Below are 27,000 nucleotides of genomic sequence, written 5' to 3'. Positions count from 1 at the left end.
AAAGATGTATTTTAGTCATTTCTGGTTTAAATTGAGATCCCTTCCCTTTATAACTCACTTATCCTCCGCCATTCCCAAGTCAAGGGTCATATATACTGACCCAATAGCATATCTTCAAAACTAGAGCCAATCAACAATTTTAAGCATCATTTTCGTTCTCAGTGACCCAGAATTAGTAAAGTTTGACTACATTTATTTCAGAAGCATTTTGGCTGTAGAGCAGTGTTACAGCCTCTCATGGAAATTGGTACTCAGGCAGTTTTTAAATAATCATTTCTGATTATTACACTCTGTTGAGCAAATTCTTATTAGCTCATCAACCACTGGCCTGACGCAATGCATTACCTCTGTACAAGCTCTTTGGGTGCATCATTTCAGTGCACTAAGTGCACATGGTAGTCATTTCAGTATGAAAAATTGCTTGGAAAAAGTTACTATGTACATGTGGTAGATGGTTATAAAGCTCAACGTTTTGGCTTTTCTTTTCTTTTCTTTTCTTTTCTTTTCTTTTCTTTTCTTTTCTTTTCTTTTCTTTTCTTTTCAAAACACACCAAACTAATTAGACCACACAAAGTGTGGAGTAATCATTTACCAAGTTTTCATTTTTAAAATAAAGTTACTGGTCTATAAAACAATTTAAAATATTTTACTGGCTGACTGCCATTTTGTTTTACACAGGTATAATTTCAAATAGGTCAAAGTGATTTAAAAAAAAAATCAGAAAAATCTATTCACTCCCATTCTGAAAACTTATTTACCAGGCTGTGAATTCTCTAAGACAAGATAAGTGATAGCACAGAAGGTTGTTATAGAAATAGGCTTTGGATTAGGTCCCCATTGAGAAATGGTTTTGACAGGTCGAAGGGATTCCCCAACTCACTTGTCCTTGCTTTGAAGGAAGAACATTGGCTGAAAAGACTGTGGGTATTAAAATGACTACTCATTTCTGAGAGGAATATAGATAATCCAACCTGCAGACAAAAACCTCTCATAAAACAACAGGTAAGATTCTGTGCTAAGCATCTAAGGCATGGCACAGAATTTAGCCTGGGGGAGGGGAGCTATGGTGGCTTTAAACCACCTTTGCACATCTTCCAATCCTGGGCTGCTGTGGGGCTGGAGAGGCCCCCAGCACAAAGACAGCCCTGCGGGCCTGTCTAAGTTATAGCAGTCTCCATGACTATCCTATGTGCTGCAGTCTTGCCTGGAATCCCCACAGCACTGTGTGCTATCTCACCCCGCCACACACCCACATACAAAAACACCTCTCCACCCTGCTCCAAGCACACCCCTAGACCAGGATTCCCCAAGGGGATACTCACAAGACACCTACCTATATGGCTGTCTTCTGCAGTGCCTACACAAAAGGAATCCTCCCCTTGGGGGAATCAGGGCTTTTGGGCGACTTTACGCCATTTCGGCATAAAGGGGACACAGCAGGGATAAAGATCTCACCTGGCATATCTACTCTGTTATGTTGTGATAGTTCTTAATTTGAGGGCAAAGTGTGAAGTTTCCCTTTTCCCTGTGTGATGCCTTCTCTACCCTCATTAAGTCGTCCTTCCTTCCTTCCTGCTTATTTCCCACAGCAAGCCCTTCCCAACCTAGGCAACTGTGGTGGGAAGCATATTGTGCTCTTGGTTGTAACTATTAGGGGCAGAATTTATCCTGATAAGGAGACACTGTATCCTGTGTGGCTATGGCCTTGGATACTGTGAGACAAAGTAAGTCTTGGAGAAGGCTGACAGTGAGTTACACCCAGGATTAAATTAGCTTTATGTCGTTAGTGCCTGAATATATGTATCTCTTCTAGTTAGCAGCCCAAACCTAGTCTTTGTGCCAAGCCCAAGTAAACAGACTGGAACTGGAATGGGGGATGTTTTATGTCAATGGGTGGTAGTGGAATCTACCTTTCTAGAGCTACAGAAGAGCCGCTTCTTGGTCACTATTGCAGCCTAAGGACTATAGGCGCATCTGCAACTGGTGCCTCTACCATACAAGGAATTTTGTTGTTAGATCAGCATAATATTCAATCCACCAGCCCCTCATGCAATTTACCACCAATATCATCCCTGGCAGAGTGGATAGATACCAAATCATGAGAGGCCAATTCTCTGGTCAGATTTAATAATAATACCTTGAACTTTAATACTTTACACATAAAGGTTTCTATTGACTTTACAATGATGGGTGTCATTATCTTCATTTTACACATAGGGAAACTGAGGCACAGAGCGATGAAGTGACTTAGTCAATAACACACAAAAGTAGCTGTGCCCAGAACAGAACCCACGTTTCCTGACTCCCACTCCTGTGCCTTCTACACTAGATGTTTCTGAGTAATACAAAAAGCTCTCTACATCCCATTCCTTCCTATCCATACTATGAATGTCTGAAAAGTTCTAGAAGTTATTTAGTCTCATAATGGGGTTGCATCCTATATATAGGTAATGTACTATACCAAGATAAACTACTAAAAATACACATTAGTTCTTGAAAGATTCAATCTTTACTAGTTTATTTTTTAGGGCAGACACCTCTGGAATGCAAGAAATGCCACATGCTGCAGTGCCCTTAGATAAATTTATTACCAGTAGTATGTCTCACTTACAACTTAGTAATTGCCACTTCTCAGTTTAATTAAGAAGCATGCAAACACAAATTCTGAAACTTAAGGGATGAGCTCAAATTCCAAAGGGCTACAGACATATCAACGAAAATTAAAAATAGCTAAGGGACCATTACGTAATACAAAAGAATCTTTGCAAGAAAGTAATAATGTAAGCAAACAATAATGCTCTAAAAGTTCAACATAATATCTGCATAATAAAATCTTATAAAATTAGAAACCTGAAATTATTCCACTATTATCTTCTACCAAGGTAATTATCTCAAAATTGTCATGTGCAATTTAAACTATCAGCTGCCACTACATAATTTGTGGTATATTTTCTCAGTTCTGTACACGGTAGAATCTGGATAATCCTCAATTTGCTAATTTGCAAAATTTATAATCCACAAAAGCAAATTGTCAGTCTCTCCCTATCTCTCAACAACAGGTCTAATAGCACAGGCTGCCGTAAGCTCTCATGTTTCTGAGAGATCACTGTTTTTATAATATCATTATATTTACAAATTATACCCTACTTGTCAGACTAAATGAACAATGGACAATCTGTCCTACTGTATCCTTACTTTTGTACTGTATGTAATTCCCTTGCTAATTTGCAAAAAATTGGGGATTTGCAATAGGTATCCCTGTCAGTAGTCAAATTAACAAGATTCTGACATATACTGCATCTATATCCACATGATCCACACTTATATTTAGATATTGTGTAAAATAAGTCCAAATCTAGGCAAAGACACAGGTGAGTATCCATATATTTCTTAAATTAAATATGTAATAGCAATAAAAAACAGTGTTCCAGGTTTGTTTCTATTATACTTTTAAGCTGTCATCATTGGAAGGATGATATCCGAAAATAAACTGTACTGAATTTTTTGAAAGACTGATATTTCGCTAAATATTTATGCAAAATGTACAGAAAATAAAAAAAATAGAAATAATATCTCTCTAGTTATGATTTGCGTTAATGCTAAAATGCTGTTTTTACCATGTTTTGTTTTCACTGACAGTTCATACGTAATAGTGAAAAGGATACAATTTCTGAACCAAACCTAGGTGCCACAGTTGAAAATTTTACACTTTTACTTGTCTGATTTCACCACTTACCTTCCTCAGATAAGAGCTGTCATATTTTTGATGCAAATTCCAGTAATTTACATGTTTCAAACTGGCAGGCAGACAGTGTCTTCCTAGAAAAGTTGCCACCCTTGCACAATCCCCAAATGAAATGGCATCGCAGGTTAGAAGGATACAGGAGATTGGATTACCTGTCTGCACCAGATCATTGTTTCTAGGAGATAATCTATAAATTATTAATCCTTCTAATGTTCTTGAGCAACGTAAGGAGGGCTGTGTGTGACCTATTTCAACCTCTTGTGCCGCTGTTGTGGGAACAGCTTTATTGCACAAGGGAAATTGGTTATTTTCAGTGGCCCTTAGTTTTATTGAATTATAAATGTAATTTATTGCCTTTTCTTTAGATAATGGTTAGTTAGCATCTGTTAGAAGAACCATAACTGTTGATAATACTTAAATCCCAAACTGCAGGGGAATAAATGTTCTTTTGAGTCATTATACTTGTACTTTATTAAATTACATGGTTTCAATAATTCAGAGTTTTTTTCTAATGCTTCCTGCTTCACATCAGTTCCTACAAGATTTTACCAGTTGCATGGGAAAAAACAGATAGCAAATCAAATCACATTAGGTTGCTCTCCTTTTCTCATCATGTGAGGCCCAAAGGTGAGTTAATTCAAGCCTTCCAGCTAATCTGAAACAGAGGTTGGAACAAATACTGTTCCGAGTTTATATAAAATTATTTATTTAGGTATAAACATTTAAAAAGATGAATTCTTCACCCTATAATAGTAAATAAAGAAGAAGAAAGTCCATCCACTATGCTCTATAAAACATCAGAATTAGGGCTGTCGATTAATCACAGTTAACTCATGCAATTAACTCAAAAAATTAATTGTGATTAATCGCAGTTTTAATCGCATTGTTAAACAATAGAATACCAATTGAAATTTATTAAATATTTTTGGATGTTTTTCTACATTTTCAAATATATTGATTTCAATTACAACACAGAATATAAAGTGTACAGTGCTCATTTTATATTATTTTTATTACAAATATTTGCACTGTAAAAATGATAAACAAAAGAAATAGTATTTCTTCTCCTCATAGAAGTACTGTAGTGCAATCTTTTTAATGTAAAAGTGCAACTTATAAATGTAGATTTTTTTTGTTACATAACTGCACTCAAAAACAAAACAATGTAAAACTTTAGAGCCTACAAGTCCACTCAGTCCTACTTCTTGTTCAGCCAATCGCTAAGACAAACAGCTTTGTTTATAATTAGGGGAGATAATGCTACCCGCTTCTTATTTACAATGTCACCTGAAAGTGAGAACAGGTGTTCCCATGGCACTTTTGTAGCCGGCATTGCAAGGTATTTACGTTCCAGATATGCTGAACATTCGTATGCCCCTTCATGCTTCAGTTCCAGAGGACATGCTTCCATGCTGATGATGCTTGTTAAAAAACAATGCGTTAATTAAATTTGTGACTGAACTCCTTGGGGGAGAGTTGTATATCTCCTGCTCCGTGTTTTACCTACATTCTGCCATATATTTCATGTTATAGCAGTCTCGGATGATGACCCAGTTTGTCTGTTTTAAGAACACTTTCAGTACAGATTTGACAAAATGCAAAGAAGGTACCAATGTGAGATTTCTAAAAACAGCTACAGCACTGGACCCAAGGTTTAAAAATCTGAAGTGCCTTCCAATACGTGAGAGAGATGAGGTGTGGAGCATGCTTTCAGAAGTCTTAAAAGAGCAACACTCCGATGCAGAAACTACAGAATCCGAACCACCAAAAGAGAAAATCAACCTTCTGCTAGTGGCATCTGACTTAGATAATGAAAATGAACATGCATCAGTCTGCACTGCTTTGGATCGTTATCGAGCAGAACCCGTCATCAGCATGGACGCATATCTTATGGAATCGTGGTTGAAGCGTGAAGGGACATATAAATCTTTAGCGCATCTAGCACGTAAATATCTTGCAACACCTGCTACAACAGTGCCATGCGAACATCAGTTCTTACTTTCAGGTGACATTGTAAATGAGAAGCGGGCAGCATTATCTCCTGCACATGTAAACGAAACAAACTTGTTTGTCTGAGCGATTGGCTGAACAAGCAGTACGACTGAGCGGACTTGTAGGCTCTAAAGTTTTAATTTTTTTTATTTTTGAATGCAATTATTTTATGTGCATAATTCTATATTTGTAAGTTCAACTTTAATGATAAAGAGATTGTATTACAGTAATTGTATGAGGTGAACTGGAAAATACTATTTCTTTTATTTTTACAGTGCAAATATTGATAATAAAAAATAAATATAAAGTGAGCACTGTGCACTTTGTATTCTGTGTTGAAACTGAAATCAATATATTTGAAAATGTGGAAAAGATCCAAAAATATTTAAATAAATGGCATTATATTATTCTTTAGCAGCGCGATTAATCATAATTAATTTTTTTAATCGCTTGACAGCCCTAATCACAATTTACATTCTTACAAATAAAAACTACACCGAAGTCATTTGTAGTGAATAAATATATAAATAATATATTTTACTGTTATTGCACCTTTCATCCAAGGAGCTCAAAATACTTCACACATGTTGCTATGTATTATTATCTCAGTTTTAAGTGAGGAAACCAAAGCATAATAGTAAAACAACTAGCCCAGAGGTCCTAATAAAGTGTATCATTAGATAACACCCTGGTCTGAGGGCGTAACATTTGGCAAGCCAGGTAGGACATGATGAACTGCGAAAAACCATAGAATTTGTTGTTGACTGCCCCAGAAAAAGATCTTAGATGTACATATTGAGCAGCCTCATTGTAGTGATAACAGAAAAGTGATTTCAAACCATGAAAATTAACTCTGGTAACCAAGGAAGGAAGGACACTAGGAGACAGAAGTGGTGACCAAATGGCACAGCTGAATACCTATAGTACCTAACTTTCAAAAGCTCTCAGGAAAAAACAATAGAAAATGTTGTTGCTTGCAACTACTGTAGCTGGTAATAAGGTTTAGGAAAACATTCCTCTAAAGGTGGGAAAATATTTATCTCAGCCAAAAATAAGCATCTATGATCCTGAATCTCTGTGTGGGTTCAGCGTCTGTCCATGCTGAGCACATTGCAGATTCAGGGCCTATGAGAGGTTTGTGATTCCTGGGACAGAGTAGAGTAAATCTTCAAGGAAAAGTCATTTTGCTTTAATTAATAAAAAGAGTTATTTGAATAGCAAAGAGTAGGAAGAGTCAGATTATCGGGGAACGTCAAGGCTGCTGAAGCTAAAAGATCAAAGTGTACAACCCACAGTATGCTAAAGAATACAACTGAATTTTTTTTTTAAATAATCAACTTTAAAAATGCTAAAAAAAATTATTTGCTGAAATTACAATTAAAAAAAAATAATTAAGTTGAACCCTAGCAAAAATCTGTCATTCTCACTTGTTGAAACCAGTTTAAGAGAAACCAATTTTTAAAAATGGGAGAAATAGGCAGCCCTTACCAAAGGGATAAGTTAAGCTTTAGCAGTCTGGCTCATGAAAGTGAAAGTAAAATAAAAATCTACAATAAGGCATAAATCATGAAAGCCATAATCAGGGCAGCTAGCTCAGGACAGAGCCTGAGCAGGTCTGGCTCCAGGATTTTTGCCGCCCCAAGCAGCAAAAAGAAAAAAAGAAAAAAAAGCCGTGATGGCGATCTGCTCTACCGCCGCCGCTTCAGTCTTCGGCGGCAATTCGGCAGCGGGTCCTGCGCTCCCAGAGGGAGTGAGGGACCCGCCGCCGAATTGCCACCGAAGAGACGGACATGCCGCCCCTCTCCGTTGGCCGCCCCAAGCACCTGCTTGCTGGGCTGGTGCCTGGAGCCGGCCCTGAGCCTGACTAGCAGGAACCTGCTGAATAGTGCTCTTTGCAGAATCAGCAACACAGTATTGCTAAAATTAAAAGTAATTAAACTGAAAATGATTTAGTAAACAAGTAGTCCAAGTTACGAAACCACTGTTATGGTTCAAGAAGAAACATAGCTAAGCAGCCTCAAGAAAGGGAGTATGCTAATTGCAGAAAATCGGAGAATGACAGTACTTGTGACCATAGTTTCACATGGGGAAGCAAAGAACACTACTTTCATGGACGTCATGCAAATTTGCCTCTGTGACTGCTCGACCACAGTCTACTCCCAAGGAGACTTTTCATACCCCATGTACAGTGGCTGGGCTTTTGAGAACAATATGAGATGCACATAATGGGCATGTTCAATGAATTCTTCCAGTGTCCTAACCAAAGCAGCGAACTGTTTTCTGATGACATTCAGTCAGCCAGGGAAGAAATAGAAGGTGATTTCAAATTGAAGACTTTTTCTACCTAAGGTCTGAAGAAGAGTTATCAGAACTTCTGGGACAATTTTCATTATCATCTGCTCTGCAAAAGATAGTAAAATGGGGAGGAGGGCAAAAAGGAAGATCCCATAAACAGAGCTCCCGTCCGAGGAGCTGACCATCAATGGAGACAGCTTGTTCTGCCAGAAGCAGGCCATTGTTAGAGAATCGCTACCCTTTAGTTTGTTTGTTTTAATTTTACAATATGTAGTAGGATATAACTTTGTATTTTTCTATACTGTCAAACCTTGACCGAATAATTGAAATATAGAACATAAAGTACTTTTAATTTGTTGAAGCACAACAAATGGAAAACATCCTACTCAAACAGAAAACATCAAAAGTTCACTATGAACATCACCCCACTTCTGTCCATGTCAGTACAAGAACTGAAAGTATAGAATAATAGGTGAATATATTCCCACCATTAACTGCAAAGTTGGACAAAGACTTTCACAATATACAATAGCTACTGAACAAGCCTACCAGGATGCAACATTTACACAGAGGTCTAAGTTTGAAGCTAAGCACATGCTTCTGTGTACTTCAGGGCAGAGGAAGCAGATGGGAGCCCACACTATTCATTCATTTCTGCTATAAAATATCACACAATGAGGCACCAGCAGAGAAGAAGGGCAAGGAGAACAAACTCACTAGAATGTGGAACTGGGGTTAGAGGATGAAGGAGGAAAACAATCCATTAACCAAAACTCCCACTTGATTCTGTTATCAGTGCTCTTCATGATTCACTTTTAATTCAAGATGCAGTAAAGAAGATCTGGCATTGCAGAAAGCTGCCCTTTGTCAAGATCTTCTCATTACATTAGTTTGAAAGCTATGTTTGCTTTAGAGCAGGCTTGTCTGAGCCTGACATGAAGACGAAGATCATCCTCTTTGGTGCAGCTATTAGAAACATTACTGAGATCCAAAGTTCAAAAGGGTTTTTAATTTTTTTTTTGCATATTTCCTTTAGTCTCTAGAATGTTAGACACCCTTTTTGTTTAAAATAATTTTCAAATACTTTTTTTTTCCTCTTTTTCGTACCTGTTTCCCCTCCATTTAATATAGGAAAGAATAGTTCTCAACCACTTTAACTCACAATATACAGCATTTTACCTCATCATAGATGCCATTTTCTGCCCTTGTAAGCCCCCATTAAAGTTAACACACTTGGGGTTTGATTGTACCAGATAAACAGAGGCCTGAGTAAAGGACAATGTGGAGTGATACTGCCCCTGGGATTGCTTCAGGTGGGATTGTGTCACAGGAAGGCACAATCCTATCTTGAGTTTCTGGATGCACAGTGGGTGTGCAGACTGCACCCACCTTGAACCTTTCAAATGGTAATTCTTTAGGATGGGGGAGCCTGTTCTTCTGGTGCAGCCAGTCCTCTCAGCAAGCCCTGGACTCCTCCCTGCCCTTTTTGAGCAATGCAAGACTCCCAAGGCACCTGACAAGAAAAGTTCCTCATTCTTGTCAGGGGTATACATGGGGTGAGAAGGTTCTTCCACTCTGTGTATCAGTACATGTGCACTTTACAGTCTGGCCCTTAATGGGAATCATGCAAGAATGCTGAAAAGCAGAATTTGGGCCTAGCTTTGTACACCTGCATCACAAATTATATCAACGGCACTCTGACAATAGTGTTTGCTAGTTTACTACTACTGCAGAGCCAATAGAAGACAAAACTTTACAGGTTATATCAGGCCCTCTGGCAGCAAAACCCCTGGAAGGGAGACAGAAAACCTAGGAACACCATAAGGTTTACCTTGTAAACTTTTCAACTATTGCACCCCTCATAAGATTTGGGGATCAGGGAGGAGGCAGGACTTTGTACATTCCTTAAATAAACAGGATTTCATCAAAACAAATACCAAACTCCATTGTCAATTTCTACTCCCAGCTGGAACAACCTGCAGGGCCCCAGACTTTGACTAGCCACATGGTCTAAAGGAGTAGCATCATGAAGGCTTTTCACAAAATAAAACCAGTTCCCTTAGATCAAATTAAATGCAGAAAATACACAAATATGAGGTTTTCAAACCATTTTATGAATATTTTGCACAGTACCCTACTACATATACAGTTATATTAAATAGGCTTTGGATGGGATATAAACCCACATGTTTCAGTGCAGCAACAAACCTCTAAATATAAGGGCTTAGAAAAAAAATATTGCCTATAGGCAGGTTATTCCATGTTTTTTCCATAACTGTCAACTACAAGATTTGTTGTACTTCAAGGAAAAAGGATGGTCCAGGGTTTAGGGCAATAACATAGGGCTTGGGAGACCTGGTTTCAAGTCCCACCTTTAACACAGATCTCCCATGTGACTTTGGGCAAGTTACTTAGGGTATGTCTACACCCAGCCGCTAGTTCGGCGGCTGGGAATCGAAGTTCTGGGTTCGACTTATCGCGTCTTGTCTGGACGCGATAAGTCGAACCAGGAAGTGATCGCCGTCGACTGCGGTACTCCAGCTAGACGAGAGGAGTACCGCGGCGTCGACGGGGGAGCCTGCCTGCCGCGTGTGGACCGAGGTAAGTTCGAACTAAGGTACTTCGAACTTCAGCTACGTTATTCACGTAGCTGAAGTTGCGTACCTTAGTTCGAATTGGGGGGTAAGTGTAGACCAAGCCTTAGTCTCAGTACCCCATCTGTAAAATGGGGATAAGAGTACTTCCTCGCCTCATAGTAGTGTTGTGAGGCTGAATACATTAAAGATCACAAGATACGCTGGTAATGGGGCCATGTAAATACCTAAGATAGATAAACTTGGAGTTTTGGCTACTGTCAGATACATAATATTGGACTAGTTGAACCACTGGTCTGATTCAGTAAGGATATCTCTATAAACCAGTGGTATCCACCAGGCCCAATTTTAATCAAAGCAAATAAACTGAGGCTCCACCTCCATGTGTGCTAGAGGCATTACCCATCTATGTCAATGATTAATGTTGTAGCCCTGTTGGTCCCAGGATATTAGAGATGAGGGTCAGATGAGCTTGTTTCTGTGCACATGGCGTATCCAGATGTGGAAAGACTGACCAAATGGAGAGTGACCTGTGAATCTCCCCACTAGACCAGTAGCTCAAGGGAAACAAGCTCAGGGCCAGAATAAGAAGGCAGGGGACAAGGGAAAGCCTCACCCCATAAGTGCCTGTTTCCTTATTTTGTCCTCTCACATAATTGCCAACAAGGCCCTGAGGCAGCCACCTGCTCCTTCTCCTCCTTCTTCACCCCAGCAGCTTTGTATTAACTGGGCACCATTACTGAGTGGGAAAGCCCTCCTGGTAAGCAAGAAGAGTCCTGCAGGTCTCTTAGCCGTGTGAGAGACTTTAGGTGGAGCTGGAGCTAGCACACAGGAAATCTGAAATTAAACCCTATATGGCCATTTGCTTTTGAATCCCACCGTGCTGTCAACATTTTCTTGTTCAGGGTTGGTGAATCCCACAGGACTCAAGGGTCAATAACCCTGCTAGGAGTGACAAAGAGTCCTGTGGCACCTTATAGACTAACAGACGTATTGGAGCATAAGCTTTCGAGGGTGAATACCCACTTCGTCGGATGCATTCATCCACGAAAGCTTATGCTCCAATACGTCTGTTAGTCTATAAGGTGCCACAGGACTCTTTGTCGCTTTTTACAGATCCAGACTAACACGGCTACCTCTCTGATACCTGCAAGGAGTGTGCACAAGGGTGTGGGGTAGCCAGATCCATGGGAGGCCCCTCAGGGCTCCAGGGTTACATCTCTGCTGGAATGGAGAGTACAACCTCAGGGATTCAAGCCAAGGACAGGAATCTGCTGGGCCAGGAGTGGTGGAACCCTTGGGGCTCCAGATGGCAGGGAAGGGGGAAAAGGTCCTGAGGAGCTCCTGGGAGAGGTCCAGGGTCGGAGTGTTACTGGTTTTTGCAGAGGTGCCTGGGGGTGCAGGTAGGGGTGTCAGTCCCTCCAGATTGTCTTTAATAGAAGATGAAGCTGTTGCCTAATATGATGCTAATCACGATTTTGCAGCAAGTGCAGACAGGGATGAGTCGTGTTCAGCCTCATGTCAGACGCCACCCACAGGTCCGCACTGACCGCAGAGTCGTGTTCAGCGCCAGGCTAGCTAACACCACCTCATTTTCTAGGGCAGGGAAACTCTCCGGGCGCCCAGCTTGGGGCAGCTCCTTGCCAGGGAGGCCAGAGCGGGGAGTCCCTCGGGGCTCTGAACTCGGAGCTGGGGTTCCCTGGCACAGGTCCCCGTTAGGAGCTCTGTGGAGGTGGGGGGAAGGGTGCTGGCTCCCTGACAGCTTCCCGGGCGGCCGGCGGGCCGCAGCCCTGCGCCCAGCAGGCGGAACCAAAGCGCAGCGGCCGCAGGGCGGAACGGGCGGCGCTGAGGCCGCCGTGCCCGGCCGAGAGCAGGGAAGCTGCACACGTGACTCCGCGCTGGTCGCTCTCTCCTCCTCCCCCTCCGCTTCCTCCCGGGATCCAAGATGGAGTCGCTGAGTAAAGCGGGACAGGAGATGAGCCTGGCGGCCTTAAAGCGGCACGATCCCTACATCACCAGCATCGCCGACGTGACCGGCCAGGTCGCGCTCTACAGCTTCAGCCCCAAAACCAACGAGTGGGTAAGTGGGGAGCAGGATCCTGCCTTCCGCCCGTCCCCTAGGAGAGCTACAGATTCCTCCCCACACGTTCCCCGCGGAGGAGAGCTGGGCACGGGCCCTCCCCCTACTCCCGGGGAGTGGACACCGACACACACACACATCCCCCATCATCAGCGCGCAGATGTAGCCACTGACCCGCCCTGCCCCTTTCCCTGGAGAAACGGAAACTCCCCCCACCAGTGCGGAGTGGCAGCCCCAGCACCCCCCTTTCCCCTCCCGCCCCCCTCGGGACAGGAAGCCACAGGGGTCGGGGCCGGTCAGATTGTGGCACTGTGGTTTGCGGGGTAGGAGCTGTGACGCTGCGAAGTTTGAGATCTTCACACCTTCCCTCCCCCCAGCAGCTCGGACTCTTCTTAGGCTGTGGAGACCATTTAAATCAGAGGAAACATCAGAAAGAGTGAAATGGAATGTCTGATAGGAAAGAACAGACTTTCCTTGTGACATTGCTTGAATGTATAAATCTCTTCTTTCTGTGTGTTCCATTCTGTGCATCTGATGAAGTGGGCTGTAGCCCACAAAAGCTTATGCTCAAATAAATTCATTAGTCTCTAAGGTGCTACAAGTACTCCTGTTCTTTCTGAATGTATGCTGTTATAATTGTAGCAGGTATTGTAGTCTTGCCTGTTGCCCTTTATACTCTCACTGCTTTGTAGATGAGTGTGTACACATCTTTTTAGTTGTCACTTTCTATTAGCTGGTAATGTTGAGGTTCACAAAGTATGGAATTTGAGAAACGCTGATAATGACTGTTCTGCTTAAATAAAATTTCTGTTTAATTTCAAGAACGTTTTTCAGTTTTGAAAATAAAGGCCATCAATATACACTACCTTTCTACAACTTAGTAGGAGTGTAAAGAGTTTTGGGATGACTTTAAAAAAAATCTTGTCAAAGACACACAGGCTTCCAGTTACACGATTGTAACTGAATAGCCTCTGGCCTCTGAGATCTCAGTCCTGCAAAAACGTAAGCATGTGCGTAACTTTCCACATGAGTAATCCAGTTGAACTCAGAGTTGTTTGCAGGAGTCAGATGTTATTTTGCAGGTGGTAAACCATAAGGTTTTTTTTTCTTTTTAGCTAAGTTTTAATGTATAAAACAAAGTCTGAAGAAGTGGGGGTTTTTTACCCACGAAAGCTTATGCCCAAATAAATCTGTTAGTCTTTAAGGTGCCACCGGACTCCTTGTTGTTTTTGTGGATACAAACTAACACGGCTACCCCTTGATACTTAAAGTCATGGTGCATAGCATACAATTATAATAAAAGATATGTCCAAAAAAATGCCATTGTAACTTCTCATTACAAGATACATGTTTTACTTTGCAAACTAAAAAAAAAAACTTGTATTAGTATGCATGAATATGGGGTTACTATAAAGAAAATACTTAATTTTAACTTCTCTAGTGAAGCTGGTTTGGAAGAGAAAGTAATCAGAAATTTATCATTGCTTTAAAAATTGAATAATTGTTTTTATCAGCAAGGTGACATGTATAACTACATATTTGCCTGAAAGGGTTAGCAATTCACTGAAAAGATAAGAGATTAAATCTGAGGCCTATGATGTCAAACCTCTTTGTGAGAAGGTACTAAAAACTCTTTTCTTAGGCTTGGTCTACACTAAACCCCCAAATCGAACTAAGGTACGCAACTTCAGCTACGTGAATAACGTAGCTGAAGTTCGAAGTACCTTAGTTCAAACTTACCTCGGTCCACACGCGGCAGGCAGGCTCCCCCGTCGACTCCGCGGTACTCCTCTCGTCTAGCTGGAGTATCGCAGTCGACGGCGAGCACTTCCTGGTTCGACTTATCGCGTCCAGACAAGACGCGATAAGTCGAACCCAGAACTTCGATTGCCAGCCGCCGAACTAGCGGCTGGGTGTAGACATACCCTTAGAATGCTGCATAACTGTGTGAGTAAGCATATCACTGAAATAACTATAATTGCTGTCTGTTGTAGGAGAAGACTGACATAGAAGGTACCTTATTTGTGTACAGAAGGTAAGTTATACAAAAATCCTTTACTGTAGTATGTAACTATTAAGTTTAGATTTTTGTCACAGTAGGCTTTCCAGCTAATTCTGATATTTGACCAGAAAGTCACCTCCAACTGCCTGTTTTAAAAATAAATTTAGCACCTAGGCATATAACTCTTCAAAAAGCACATACACAACTTTTCAGTAACAATCTTGAAGAAAATAAATGAATAAAATGAAGAGAGAGAATCATAGAAATGGAAGTCGTAATTAGGTTGCTTTGTTAATAATTTTGGTAATAAAGCATCATTCCCTAATATATTCCTGAGTGCTTTAAATGACCCAAGTGATGATGTTTCCTCTAACTTCCATATTCCAGAAATTATGAATTAAATAATTTATATTTTTTTCCAAACCTCTCTTAAAATAGTTTCCAGTGAATGGGTCTGCCATTTTCCACTGGTTGTGATACAGATTGTCATTTAAAAGCTAGCAGTCTGTATGTGTGCAGCTTTCGGATTTTTGATTCGTTCAACAGGTGACTTTGAGAGAAATGTCCCAATATTTCCTTAATGAGAAATAGCATGTAAATATCACCAAAGATTCATCTTAAACCAAAGGCAAATCACTAATTTAACAATGAATTACTGCTCCATTATATGCAAGAAATGTGAATGGAGAATTAATCTATCCATCCTGAGACAGGCAGCAACCCGCTTCATATTACTAGTATTTCTTTTGTCCGTAGCACTGTGAGGTTCTGAATGTCCATTGGGCTCCATTCCTATAATCACTTAAGCAAATGCCTAATTTCACTACATGAGTAGTCCTGTTGATTTCAATGGGACCTGCTTGCAGTAGTAAAATTAAGCATGTGCGTAAATCTTGTAATCAAGTATGTTCAGCGCCTCTCAGAAGGCTCTCAGCACCTTGCATTATTGGGCCCTTAGTGAATGTGGCCATGATGTTGATGAAATCTATACAGCTAATCACATCTGATTATAATATAGCAGATTTTTGTTTGTGGTTGTGTATTTTTCCTCAGGGTATCCACACAACATGACCAGAAAAAAAGTCATCTTGCTGCTATGTTCACATAAGTGTTAAAAGGCATAGCTGAGCATAAGGATATATTATCATCTAATAATTTGAGAGGAAACAAATATTAAATTGTTTTGTTTTGACCTTTAAGTGTTTGCTTGCTTTTTTCTAAAGCTAGACTCTAAAGCAAGTCTTACACAGAATATTTAGAAGTTAAATGTTGTTATGCTTGTCAAAGCAATTTTTCTATATATTCATTTTCTTTTAGGAACTATTTTGAGATCTGGGGGAAAAAACTCTCCCTTTATGAGGCAAGTTGGGGTGCTTCTGGATCCTCTCTGAATATATTCCCTGCTCTTTTAATAATGCTCAACTCTTAATATTTTTGATTCTAATGAAGTTGTGTCTATTTAAGGTAGAGGTAAATTTTGCCAACTGAGTTTTTTAAGAGGAAATATAAACATTCTTTTCAAGCTGATAAAATCTCATACGCCAGCAAAGGTCTTTCCAGAAGACTTTAGGAAACTCGCATTTGCAATACCAGTTTAACCAATAAGACTATCTAATCCAATATCCTGTCTGGTAGTGCCCAATTCCTCTGAATCACCTGGTAGGTTCAAGAAACATATGAGAGAAGCTTCTTCCTAATTCCAGGCAGAAAGGGTCTGATCCCAAAGCCCAATTAAATCAATGTGTTTCCATTGACTTCAGTTATCTATGGACAAGGCCCTTAGTGACTGTCCTATGCCATGAAACATAAGAGGTCTAAACCCACAAGACCCTGATCTTATGACGACTCATTGCCCATTCTTACCTTTATACACTCTGAGTAGTTGCATTGACTTCAAAGGTACTTCACAGTGCATAAGATTCAATATGTGCATAAGTCTTTTCAGGATTGTAATTTTTAATAATGGATGTCATCTGTAGTTAAATCCTGTTCTGAATCCTTATTAAACCTCTTGGCCTCAATAATATCTTGACGTGCCAAGTTCAGCAAGTTAAAATTATAAATCGTATATGTAAAACTATAACATTTTAAAAAGCAAAATTTAAACTGAAGTATTTTCTTCAATCAGTTTTAATTTTGCTGCTTTTTAATTTCATTGAGTCTTCTCTTCTAGTAAGATGAGGAATATTTTTAAATCTGTTACTGCTATGATTTTCACTGTTTTCCTCACCAAAAGTGTCAGTTTTATCCATTCTTGCCATTACTTATGAAAACTAGAAACTTTTCCCACATAGATCACTTTAGATCATGTAAAGTACTTCTAACTATTAAAGTATCTTTTTTGTTTTTGTTTACTCATCTTTGACTATTTGTTATGCTGTAGAAATTCATTTGAACCTATAAAATGTTTTCTTATGTGCATAGGCTTGGTTTTATATTGCATGATATATTTGCTTTCGGGTATTTTCATGTAAACATGATTATATAATTAGTAACTATGTATAAACTAGATATATTTACTGGTTTCTGCATTTATAAACTTATCTGTCTATCTTGGTAAAGTTTCATGTGACGGAAAGGAATAGAGTATTAGTAATGCTTGTTGAACTGCATAACAGTTTGTCATAAAAATATATTGTGAAGGTGGCTATTTTAACTAAGCACATATGGCATTACAAATTATACTCTTAATCCATGCTTTGTTTTGGCATTTGAAAGCATAGACGTGATAATATTTTTGCTTTAGTAAAAACTTGATATACATTTAACAAATGACTCTATTCTCAATGAAACAACAGGTCAGCTTCTCCCTACTATGGTTTTACGATTGTGAATCGACTGAATATGCACAACCTAGTTGAGCCAGTAAATAAAGACTTGGAATTTCAACTGCATGAACCTTTTCTTCTTTACAGAAACGCTAGCTGTGAGTATAGATGTTTTAAAAATCTATTATATAGAAGTTCAAACTGTCTTCTGATGTAGGCCACTTTCAGGTTCTGTGATCTAATGGTCTGTTTCAAGTGTAATGTAATATGTCAGATTCTAATGAAATGTCTGCGGCTATTTCCTTGTCTATGCTACTTGATTTAATACAGTTATGTGTAGCTGCACATTACCTTGAAGTTGCTGTTTATTTTAACCGTTTTTATCAATGTAGGGGCACTATACATAGTTTGATATTCATCCTGTTAGGTCATAAGTCAACCTTTTATTTTAGAAAAGGGATCACACATACACGTATGTTGTATGCAAAATGGAATTAAAGTTTTCTGAAACTTTGTAGAACAATTCCGCTGCATCTGGTTATGTCTTATGTGTAACTTTAAACTTAAAATAAAAAAAAATTGTGACTGTGGCTTCTGATTTTATATGGTTTTAGTTTTTCACTGTCTTATTTTGCAAGTGGAAGGTGAGAGTATAGTCAGCTGCTTCATGGAAATGAGGCTGCTTGTGGTGGGAACTGCTCAACTCAGGGGAAGGAGCTTCTTTCCTTTACATTAGGATACAGTGGACTCACGTTTATGCATTCCCTCTCGACACACATGTACAGAAATATATTATACCCTTTAACCATGCAAGGAAAACATTGAGCTTGAGCCTACGTAATAATATGCAGTATTATTAGGTGAAGTTTTATAATTCTCCATTCTGTGATTTTCCTTTGAGCCACAGAGAGCTGACCCCTTTAACCATCTCTCTCTGAGTCCAGCAGTGTTTGCTTAGCTCCATCCAGATCAATTTCTAAGTCTAAATACTAGAGCAGAGAGAGCTACATCTTGGCTTTATATTATATATGATTCTAGTTTCTTCTCCTCCTCCCCTTCCTTTTCCCTTCCCATTTCAATTTTTGAGTTTTGGACTTGCTTCCTCACTTTTCCCTCACATATGTAAATTTCTTAAAACGTTTAGCTTCTCCCCTCCTATAAGAAAGGCAAATGTAGCAGACACAATCTTGAGTATCAAATCTGGGCTCCTCTGTCTGTATTATATCTTTCCAATTAAAAACAGTCAGTGGCAGCACTTTCTGGAGCACAATCCTTCAGCTTGTATAAATTCACTGCATGGGTAGGTAAACAGTGATTTTTGGTTAGGGGGCTGGGAAACAAAAGAGGGGTGTATTTCTCCTTCTTGCCTCAGCATCAATGTATTTCCATTTCAGGTGTTATACCCATAGTGCATTCAATTAACAACAGAAAGAGTTTAGAGCCAGCTCTTAATGCCTATTCTGTAAAGGTTTCAGCAGAAATGCTGCCAAGAAAGCCTTTGTCAACGTTAAACCATATTGTGATCATATTCAGAGGAAGGACTGGTAGTTGGGGAGAGAAAAATTACCTCTTATACTGTATAAAAATTGCATTGTTAGCGGCCTACTGTACATAGGAAGTACAGTAGCTTTAGATTTTGCACAAAGAATCCATTTATGATGGTTAATTAGGAGTTGTATGAGTAAATTGTCCTGTTGAGATTTCTGAACTTCCAGAATTTCCCTGACATGCAAACTTCAAAGAAAACGTAATATATGGAGATGTCAGGTTTTAAAAGAATACTGTTTCATAGAAAGAGTAAACCAGATAACCCCTTTGTTAAAGAAATAAAATGAGCGGGCTGTATCTGAAGAGCCTCGAGTTAGTAAGTTGTATTTTAGAGGGAGATCATTCATGACTGTTGCCTTAAATTCTTTTCCTCCTTTCAAGGTGCAACTATGTAGTAGCCCATTATCTTATCTTTGTGATAGGCTTTGTCTCTTACTTGAGGTCAAACAAATCGTGGGAATAATACTGCTCTGAAAGGAGAGTCTGCCCTTTTTCTTATACAGGTAGTTGGTTGCTTTGAGAAACTCCTATATTCCAGTATCATATAGTTGAGACAACAGTTTTGTTAGCTCCTAATTACAAGTTGTGGGGCTACAGAGTAGTATAGAATTTATAAATATATTAGTTTACTGCATTTAGGAAAGAAATTGAGGATTACAGGGATTAGGGGAGTGGGTGGGGAAAATTCTGGTCTCTCTATATATGCAAATTTCTCCACCCCACTCTCATCCTCATGGATTATTTTATGGAAAATCAGCCTCTTGTTCTTCCCTTCATGTTAGTAAAATTTAACAGCTCTAAAGAGGGGATATTTAAACATTTGTGCATTTTTTATCAAGTCAGCCAAGCATGATCACTAGAAATAATTTAGTATTGCTGCCTTTTCAGGGACTCACTTTTAAAATCCTGAACTGGCCTAATTACATACTCCCTTTGTTTTAGTTACTTTTTCACTGAATTTGATGAGGTCCATATATTGAGCACTTTTAAGCTAAAGGAAGGTACATTTCAAAATAGGCAAGAAGTAGGCTCATTTATGAAACCCACTGTTGTAGTCTAAGTTAATGATAACTTTGTGCTCAATGTAATGAGCAAATCTTGTACTGATTATTCTGCTTCCTGAGCTGATGGGCTGGGAATGCCTCGTATTTCTCAAGAACTCCTAAAACCTCAGCCTATATCATGGCCACCAAAGCTGCTCCACGTTTCTGATCCTGAAAGGAGTTTATCTGTTTCATTTATCATAAGAATTGTGGTCCTGCTGTGAGCTAAGGTTTGCAGTTCCCTAGGGACATAGAGCAAGGGGTAAAAGATGGCAAAATAATTTCCTTTCACTAAGTTAAATGTTGATTTAAAAAGTGCCATATCAGTAACACTTTTAAAACACAGCAGAAACTGTGAAGGCAGTGGCATTGCAAAGTTCTTCACCGTGCCCTGCCATTATGCCTTGACCTGAAAGAATCATTGGGGATAAGAGGTACCAGTTCAGTCTGTGACACCTCTGTTGAGACTGCCAGCATGGGAACTCCTTGAGTGATACAAATATCTATCGATAATGAACTGGATTGGTCTCATGTCAGCCACAAAGTAGCCCTCAGATGATTATTTTTATGCTGGCTGCTTTTGACAGGTAACTTGCCTGGCTGGCGGGGATAGTAGGAAAGATTTGCTTGTCAGGCTTTTTTTTTTTTTTTTTTTTTTTTTTTGTAGTCCACACATTTCATAAAGCCCCCAAGGGTTATGACTTGCTTGCGCATTTTTCCTATGGCAGAATTGCTATGACTAGTTTATTGTGCATTAGAGCTGATTTGTAGCTACTGCAAAACAAAAACCTCAGATATATTGCCATATTCATCTGATGGTACAAATGGCCTTTAATGTTTTTAGTATTGGACTAATAAAAATGTTTCCTATTAAGTCGTTTAGATTTGTAATTAGAATTGAATACTAATCTGTTAGAGCGGTCTGTTTCTTCAGCAGTATTTTTTTGAATACTCTGCATATGTCTGAAAAACATTTTTGTTACACACAAATTTATTAATTGAACAGTTATATTCTCTTTCATGGGTTGTACTGTCATGAGGATGAACTAAGTGACCTAATATGGTTTTTTTTCCGTATAACTAACTTCTGTTTTTCTAGTTTTTCATTTCATTTTTTCCTCTCATTTAATTTGTTTAGTCTTTAATGAGATCATTTATCCATTGTATCTGTCTCTGTGTGGTGTGTTACATGTACATTTTATTCTTTAAAGGTATTTGTTTTAGAAACTCTACTATTTCTCTTTGTATCTTCCTAACTCAAGAATATAAATAGAAAACCTTTTTCCTATTTCAAATACTGATGTTTTGAGAAAACAAACGTAGGATTAAGACAGATTGTTTGCATCCTAGAACAGTACCAAAAACTCTTTAATCATTAGTGAGGCAAGTCACTGTCAGCTTCAAAAGTTGTATATAATACTGCTTTGAAATTCTAACTCTTTATCCATAATGTATCAGATCTCTCTGCTACAGAAATGACAACTTATGATGACTTAAGATCTTATTTGACATTATACCAATTAAGGTGATATCTTGGTAGAGTGGAATTATTACTAGACTAGATAACAAAAAGAAATATTCCATCTCTGTTTTAGGAAGTAGTGAATTCAATGGAGAAAGCATGAGAATGATCCCAAGTGTGAGAAGTGGAGTTATCCAATTTCTTCTAGTCTTTGACACATTTTGAATTTATCTTAAGATTTTTCCTATGGAAAAAAAATCTTTCCGTTGTCTCTGCCGGTGTGCACATTATACTGTCTCCTAGTACAGTCTATGTATGTATGGGACTGAATATATATTGGTCAGAAAATATATAATATGTGGCAAAACTGTTTATATTTCCCCACTCCCGCTATTGTTTAATTGTTGCTGCTTGCATTGTGGTCACTTGTCAATTTCCCTTAATCTTTTCAGACATAAGGTGACTTATAGTTCATGCTGTTTGAGAAGTTTACATTTTTTCCCTCAAGAAGCATTTGAATCACACTGATAGCATCAAAACCAATCTTTTAAATGTATGTTTACGGTTGTCCCAGAATCTTGGTTAAAATCATGCATTATGAGCTTTTTACAGAATTTCACACCCCATGATTTCTCGTCCCTTCAATTATACTGGTGGAAGTACATATATCAACAACATTATGCATTGTAGTTTGAAACGTTCATTGTGTAGTTGAAGTCAAATCTTAACTTCATTAAAAATATGTGCCAGATTATGATTGCTCTGCAGTAATATTCTCAACAAGTTTAGTCTGCTTTACAGTGAAAGAAAATGAGTTGAACATTTTAAACAGTAATAAACTTACCTCTAAAAGTTTGCAAGAAGTATGCTTCTAATTCTGTTTCACTTATAATTTTCCCTTTGTATCTGAGGTCTTTTTCTTGATGTAGAGGTTTTTTAATCAAATCTAGTTCACTAGATAGGTCAGGAGAATTAATTTCCATGGTGCTGAAAAGATAGATGCTAAACATAAACTTTTAATATTAAGAAGAGAAGAAATATGGTACTGTGGTGTTTCCTTGCCTTAGTTCTCTGCTTGCCCTTTCCCAATTCAAGGGTAGGAAAGCTAATGCAACAGAGAAGGTGGATCCTTGGGGGGTGGGGGTTTGCACTGATATTCAAAATGAAATCTGAACTACAAGCTGCTGTCTTCTTTGCTTGTCATTTAATGACCTTTTAAAGCTTAAAAAGTACATTCTGTATCCAGAACACTAAAAACCAAATTAGTTGTTTCATTTCACAAGATTTACAAACAAAACGTAAAAAAATAAGTTGCATAATTGCTTTTAGTGCTGTGTCTTAGCCTTAAGACACTGTCCCATTATCATTCATATCAGCAATGTATCCAGGATAACATGTCTCCATGATTGCTGAAGGAGAATGGATCTATAGCAACTGCATTAGCTCAACCTACTGGTCCAAGATAAGGAGGTAGCTTGTTGTTGCTACTTTTATAGAGAGAAGAGGTAAAATACAAGTGGGGTTTTTTGTTGTGGTTTGGTATTTTGAGAGGGGAGAGGGCATTCGATAGAGTTCAAGTTGAGGATAGTAAGAATAGTATGGTCTTTGAGACGGTGTTTTAACAGCAGTGACTTTCCTATTCTGGGACACTGTTGCAAAGTAGTAATCCATGTTGTGGCTGAGTGAGGAAATGGATTTGCTCTGAGACAAATCAAGTTAACACTTGGATTTTACGTGTAAGTTGGGTAAAGGATTTAGCACACACTACTAGTAAATTTGGAATACTATTTAGACTAGAGAATGTCTTTTCTGATCAGGTTAATTCATTTAATTTTTCTCTGGGACAACAGATTAAATAATTGTGTTAGGAGGAGTTTGTTTCCCTGATTATCCTCAGTTTGTTCTAACCAACTGCCAAGAAGAAAGGTGCATGTTTCCTTTATTGTCCTTGAGTGCTGTGTTTTGAGGTTCCACACTTCACTGAGATGATATCTCTTTTTTGCTTTCATGTGAAATATAGAATGTTTTCCGGCAGCTGTTGTTGGGTCTTGTTTTATGTGATATTGTTTTTCTGCAATTTTTCCTGATTAAAAACAATGGAATATGATACAAATATATTTCTCAAAGCCTTCATCCTGGAACTATAGTATTGTGCTCGCTTGGCAGGATAAACTCACCTTTCATAGCAATTTTTATTAATTTTTTTCTTCTTTTTAAGCATATTTTGCTAAGTAATAATGGTTCAGAAAGAATGTAACAAAATAACCATGGAACAAAAAATACTGCATAGAAATTTTAGCCGGGCATTTTAATCTCACATCAGAATTAAATTAAAGATAACCAAATCTGAGTTGACAAATCAGGAATAAGTTATGATGTGGCCCAGGAATGATGCTAATTATGTTAAAGACAGTGTGAATATGCAAAATACAAATCTAACTGAAGATATTGGTTGATGGTGTGAAACAATGACAGCATTTCTGTCTTACCACTAAAGACGTTGCTCAGCTTTCAGTAAATTTAAAATAAAAATAGAGGAAAAGCTTTAGTAGAGTGACATCAGTGGAAAAACTGGAGCAACACAATAATGGATTAGGCCATAATTTACTACTTTATGTTCAATACCATTTAAACTAATTAGCAGTTGTGTCCATTCTGAGTGAAAATGAAATCAAGTATTTTCTTGTTGCACTAGGAAGAAAAGCAATTGTACACTTGGTGCATCAACAGATGACACTGATACCGTTGAATAGTGAAACTAGGTAATCTCTCACACAGAATTTTTAAAGAGATACATAGTCTTTACAATAAATTCCACTAATCACAAGCAAATAATTTTGTGTTCAATTAGCCTGGATGTAATCAATGTAATAGAAAGGAGCCTTTACTGCTCCCTTCATTCGGGGCACATTTAGCAGGATTTTAATATAACCAGGAGAGAGAGCATCAGTTTACAAGGAATTAGTAAACACTTAATAATTTTGCTGCATCTGGTAAAAGGATTGTTAAGCAATGTCTTATATGTGCAACAATAAAATGCAGAGTTTGCATATCAAACATGAACATACAATTCGAAACATGTTCAAAAATCAAATTTTAATATTAAACATTTATGTATAAAACATCTGATTTTGTTGTGCTGTTAAAAAGCGGGAGGGAAAGTGAGTACCATAATCTTTGAAAGTGTCTGAAATCCGCACAGAATAGGTATCTTGTTAGTAAACCTTGTAAATAGTTTGGTAATCTGTTTTCCATCATAAATGACACTGACAGGCTTTCATGGTAACTCCCTATGACTCCTTGACAGCAGCACAGAATGAAACATTATGATATGTTGGTAGACAGAGCAGATTTGGGATGCATTTCTGGTCTTGTGCTGGTCTGTTTCTGGCAGAATTGAGTGTTACTGTTATCATTTTCCTCCATTAAGCTATCATTATAGGTTCCTTATCTTTATTTCTCCAGCAAACATGCTTTTGAAGAATTTTTTTTCCTGTTGGCAGTTCTTCTGATAATGGAGTGGGGAAGGGGAAGATGCTTGTTTTATAATGCTAAATTATGCTACAGAATGGATTCCTGCTAAGGGAGAAATGGTTTAAAATGAAACCAAGCTTTCATAATGTTAAGCTGGCAGCTCAGATAGTTGTTTGGTTTTTTTTTTAATTCTTTCTCAATTGTAAGGTTTTTTTCATAATATTTTTTTGCATGTATGAAGTATGAAGACTCTCTTTACTAGCTCAGTTTCTGGCAATCGTATATTTATTCAATTCAGTCATCTTGATTTTATGATTGAAGAAGGTGGTTGCCTGTCATCCATGCTGCAGATCCTAAACTTTGGGCCTCTTGCATGCTTTTTAATAAATTCCAAAGATTAGACCTAGAAAATTATATTTCAGTTTGCCTTAAACTGTGTGTGTGTGTGTGTGTGTTAGAATGTGAGTGCAGTAGGTCAATCTACTTTGGTTGTGTGACACAAACTAGGAAGCTTTTAGTTCATGCCAGCAGCATCCACACTGGGGAGTTACAGCGCAGCACTTTGAGCACTGCTATTCACATTACAGAGGCTTAGTAAGTTACGGTTGGTAAATTAAGTTTTCTGGATCCCCAATGAGCCATGATAGGAAATTATTTTGGCCTATCTTAATATGAATTTCAGTTTGAGAATTTTTTCCTTTTGAATTTGAAGGATAGTTTAACCAAATAGTGGCTCAGACGTCATAAAAATCTTAACAAGAACTACAGTAGAAAGGTAGTGGATTTTTTTTTTAATGTTTTTATTTTTATAAAGCGACTTCTCAGATGCTTGTGGCATGTAATATGATTTAATGGAAATGGACATGTGAATAATGTATTTTGTGGTGTTTTGGTGAAGTGGAAAATTGCATTACCCCCTTTGATAGGTGGAATCTTTTACTCACATGTAGTGAGGTCAAGGGCCCCTTTTATGAGGTCGAAATTTTAGAAGCTAGTATCCTTTCTGTGACATACAATAAATAAATGGAAACATTTTTGTTGCTTTCAGTATGGAACTGCTTTCAATTAAGGCTAGAGTTAAATGTTATTGACAAACCCAATAAAACAATCTTCCAACCCAGGAATCTGTTCACTACCTGTTTGCATTCCATTTGTTGGCTATGAGTATCTGGTAAACAAATGCATTAAGTACAACTAGAAAATCCAAATATAATTCTTCTAATAAACCAAATCTCCATTAGGTGTGTTCCATTTGCAAAATACAATATCTAAAAACTTGGCAAGGATATCTTTCAGAGAAATAGCTTATTTCAATAGAATACAGAAATATTTCTAATCTTGAAAGATTTTAATGGGTACTGAAATGATTCTGTCCAGAATCATGAAAAAGATCTTTGTCTGTTTTGAAGAACCCCTCAGTGTTTGTGTTACTGAACTTTACAATGGCCCTGTGAATTGATATTTTTCTGTTTAACCATAATTTGGTTGCAGTGCACTTTAGCTAAAGTATTACTGTAGTTCACACACTTGGCAGCTGCTTTGAGCCGTCGCTTGAAAAGACCATCTTTCCAAAGGCATGGGTTTCTTTCTGACTCTTCCATCGAGGGTGGAATGAAATATTATTTTTGAAAATTACTCCATTTCACTTGGTGTATCTTTCAACTCAATGTGATTTAGAACCTGATTCAGCCAAGTTTTAGTTGTACTGATCTCATGATGAAAATTAAGCGTATACTTAATGCCTTGCTGAATCAGAGCCTTCATGACCTCAGCTGATCTATGCTTACTAAATGTTAGGAGTAGAGTCTACCATGTACCTAGCTTTGAGTAGATCTGTAAACATAAGACTGGTACGATTGGAATTTCACACACAGTTAGATTTCCAGTGGGGAGAGTTTTGGGTTAGTGAAGGTGCCAAAAAAGACTAAGGCTTAATTACCACACTGGAGTTGAAGTCTCATTAAGGCAGTTTTATGTGTGACTTAAACTATTACTGA

At 38.3% G+C, this 27,000-nt stretch overlaps 2 protein-coding genes across 2 annotated transcripts in view; one reads left to right on the top strand and one right to left on the bottom strand.

The window, feature by feature from the left end:
• Positions 1-22,539, bottom strand: part of CACNA1D (calcium voltage-gated channel subunit alpha1 D) — a 412,523-nt gene extending 389,984 nt beyond the window's left edge. The window contains exon 1 of the mRNA XM_065407208.1: positions 22,374-22,539. Within this exon, the coding sequence (XP_065263280.1) occupies positions 22,374-22,539 (166 nt within the window). The remainder of the gene's footprint in view (positions 1-22,373) is intronic.
• DCP1A (decapping mRNA 1A) overlaps positions 12,572-27,000 on the top strand; it is a 53,022-nt gene continuing 38,593 nt past the window's right edge. The window contains exons 1-3 of the mRNA XM_065407211.1: positions 12,572-12,706; positions 14,701-14,741; positions 17,507-17,634. Coding sequence (XP_065263283.1) covers positions 12,572-12,706; positions 14,701-14,741; positions 17,507-17,634 — 304 coding nt within the window. The remainder of the gene's footprint in view (positions 12,707-14,700; positions 14,742-17,506; positions 17,635-27,000) is intronic.

This window comes from Emys orbicularis, chromosome 7 (genome assembly GCF_028017835.1).
Source record: "Emys orbicularis isolate rEmyOrb1 chromosome 7, rEmyOrb1.hap1, whole genome shotgun sequence".
NCBI classification, from domain to species: Eukaryota; Metazoa; Chordata; order Testudines; family Emydidae; genus Emys; species Emys orbicularis.
The sequence above is the reverse complement of the archived record's forward strand: the minus strand, read 5'-3'. Positions and strand labels throughout refer to the sequence as shown.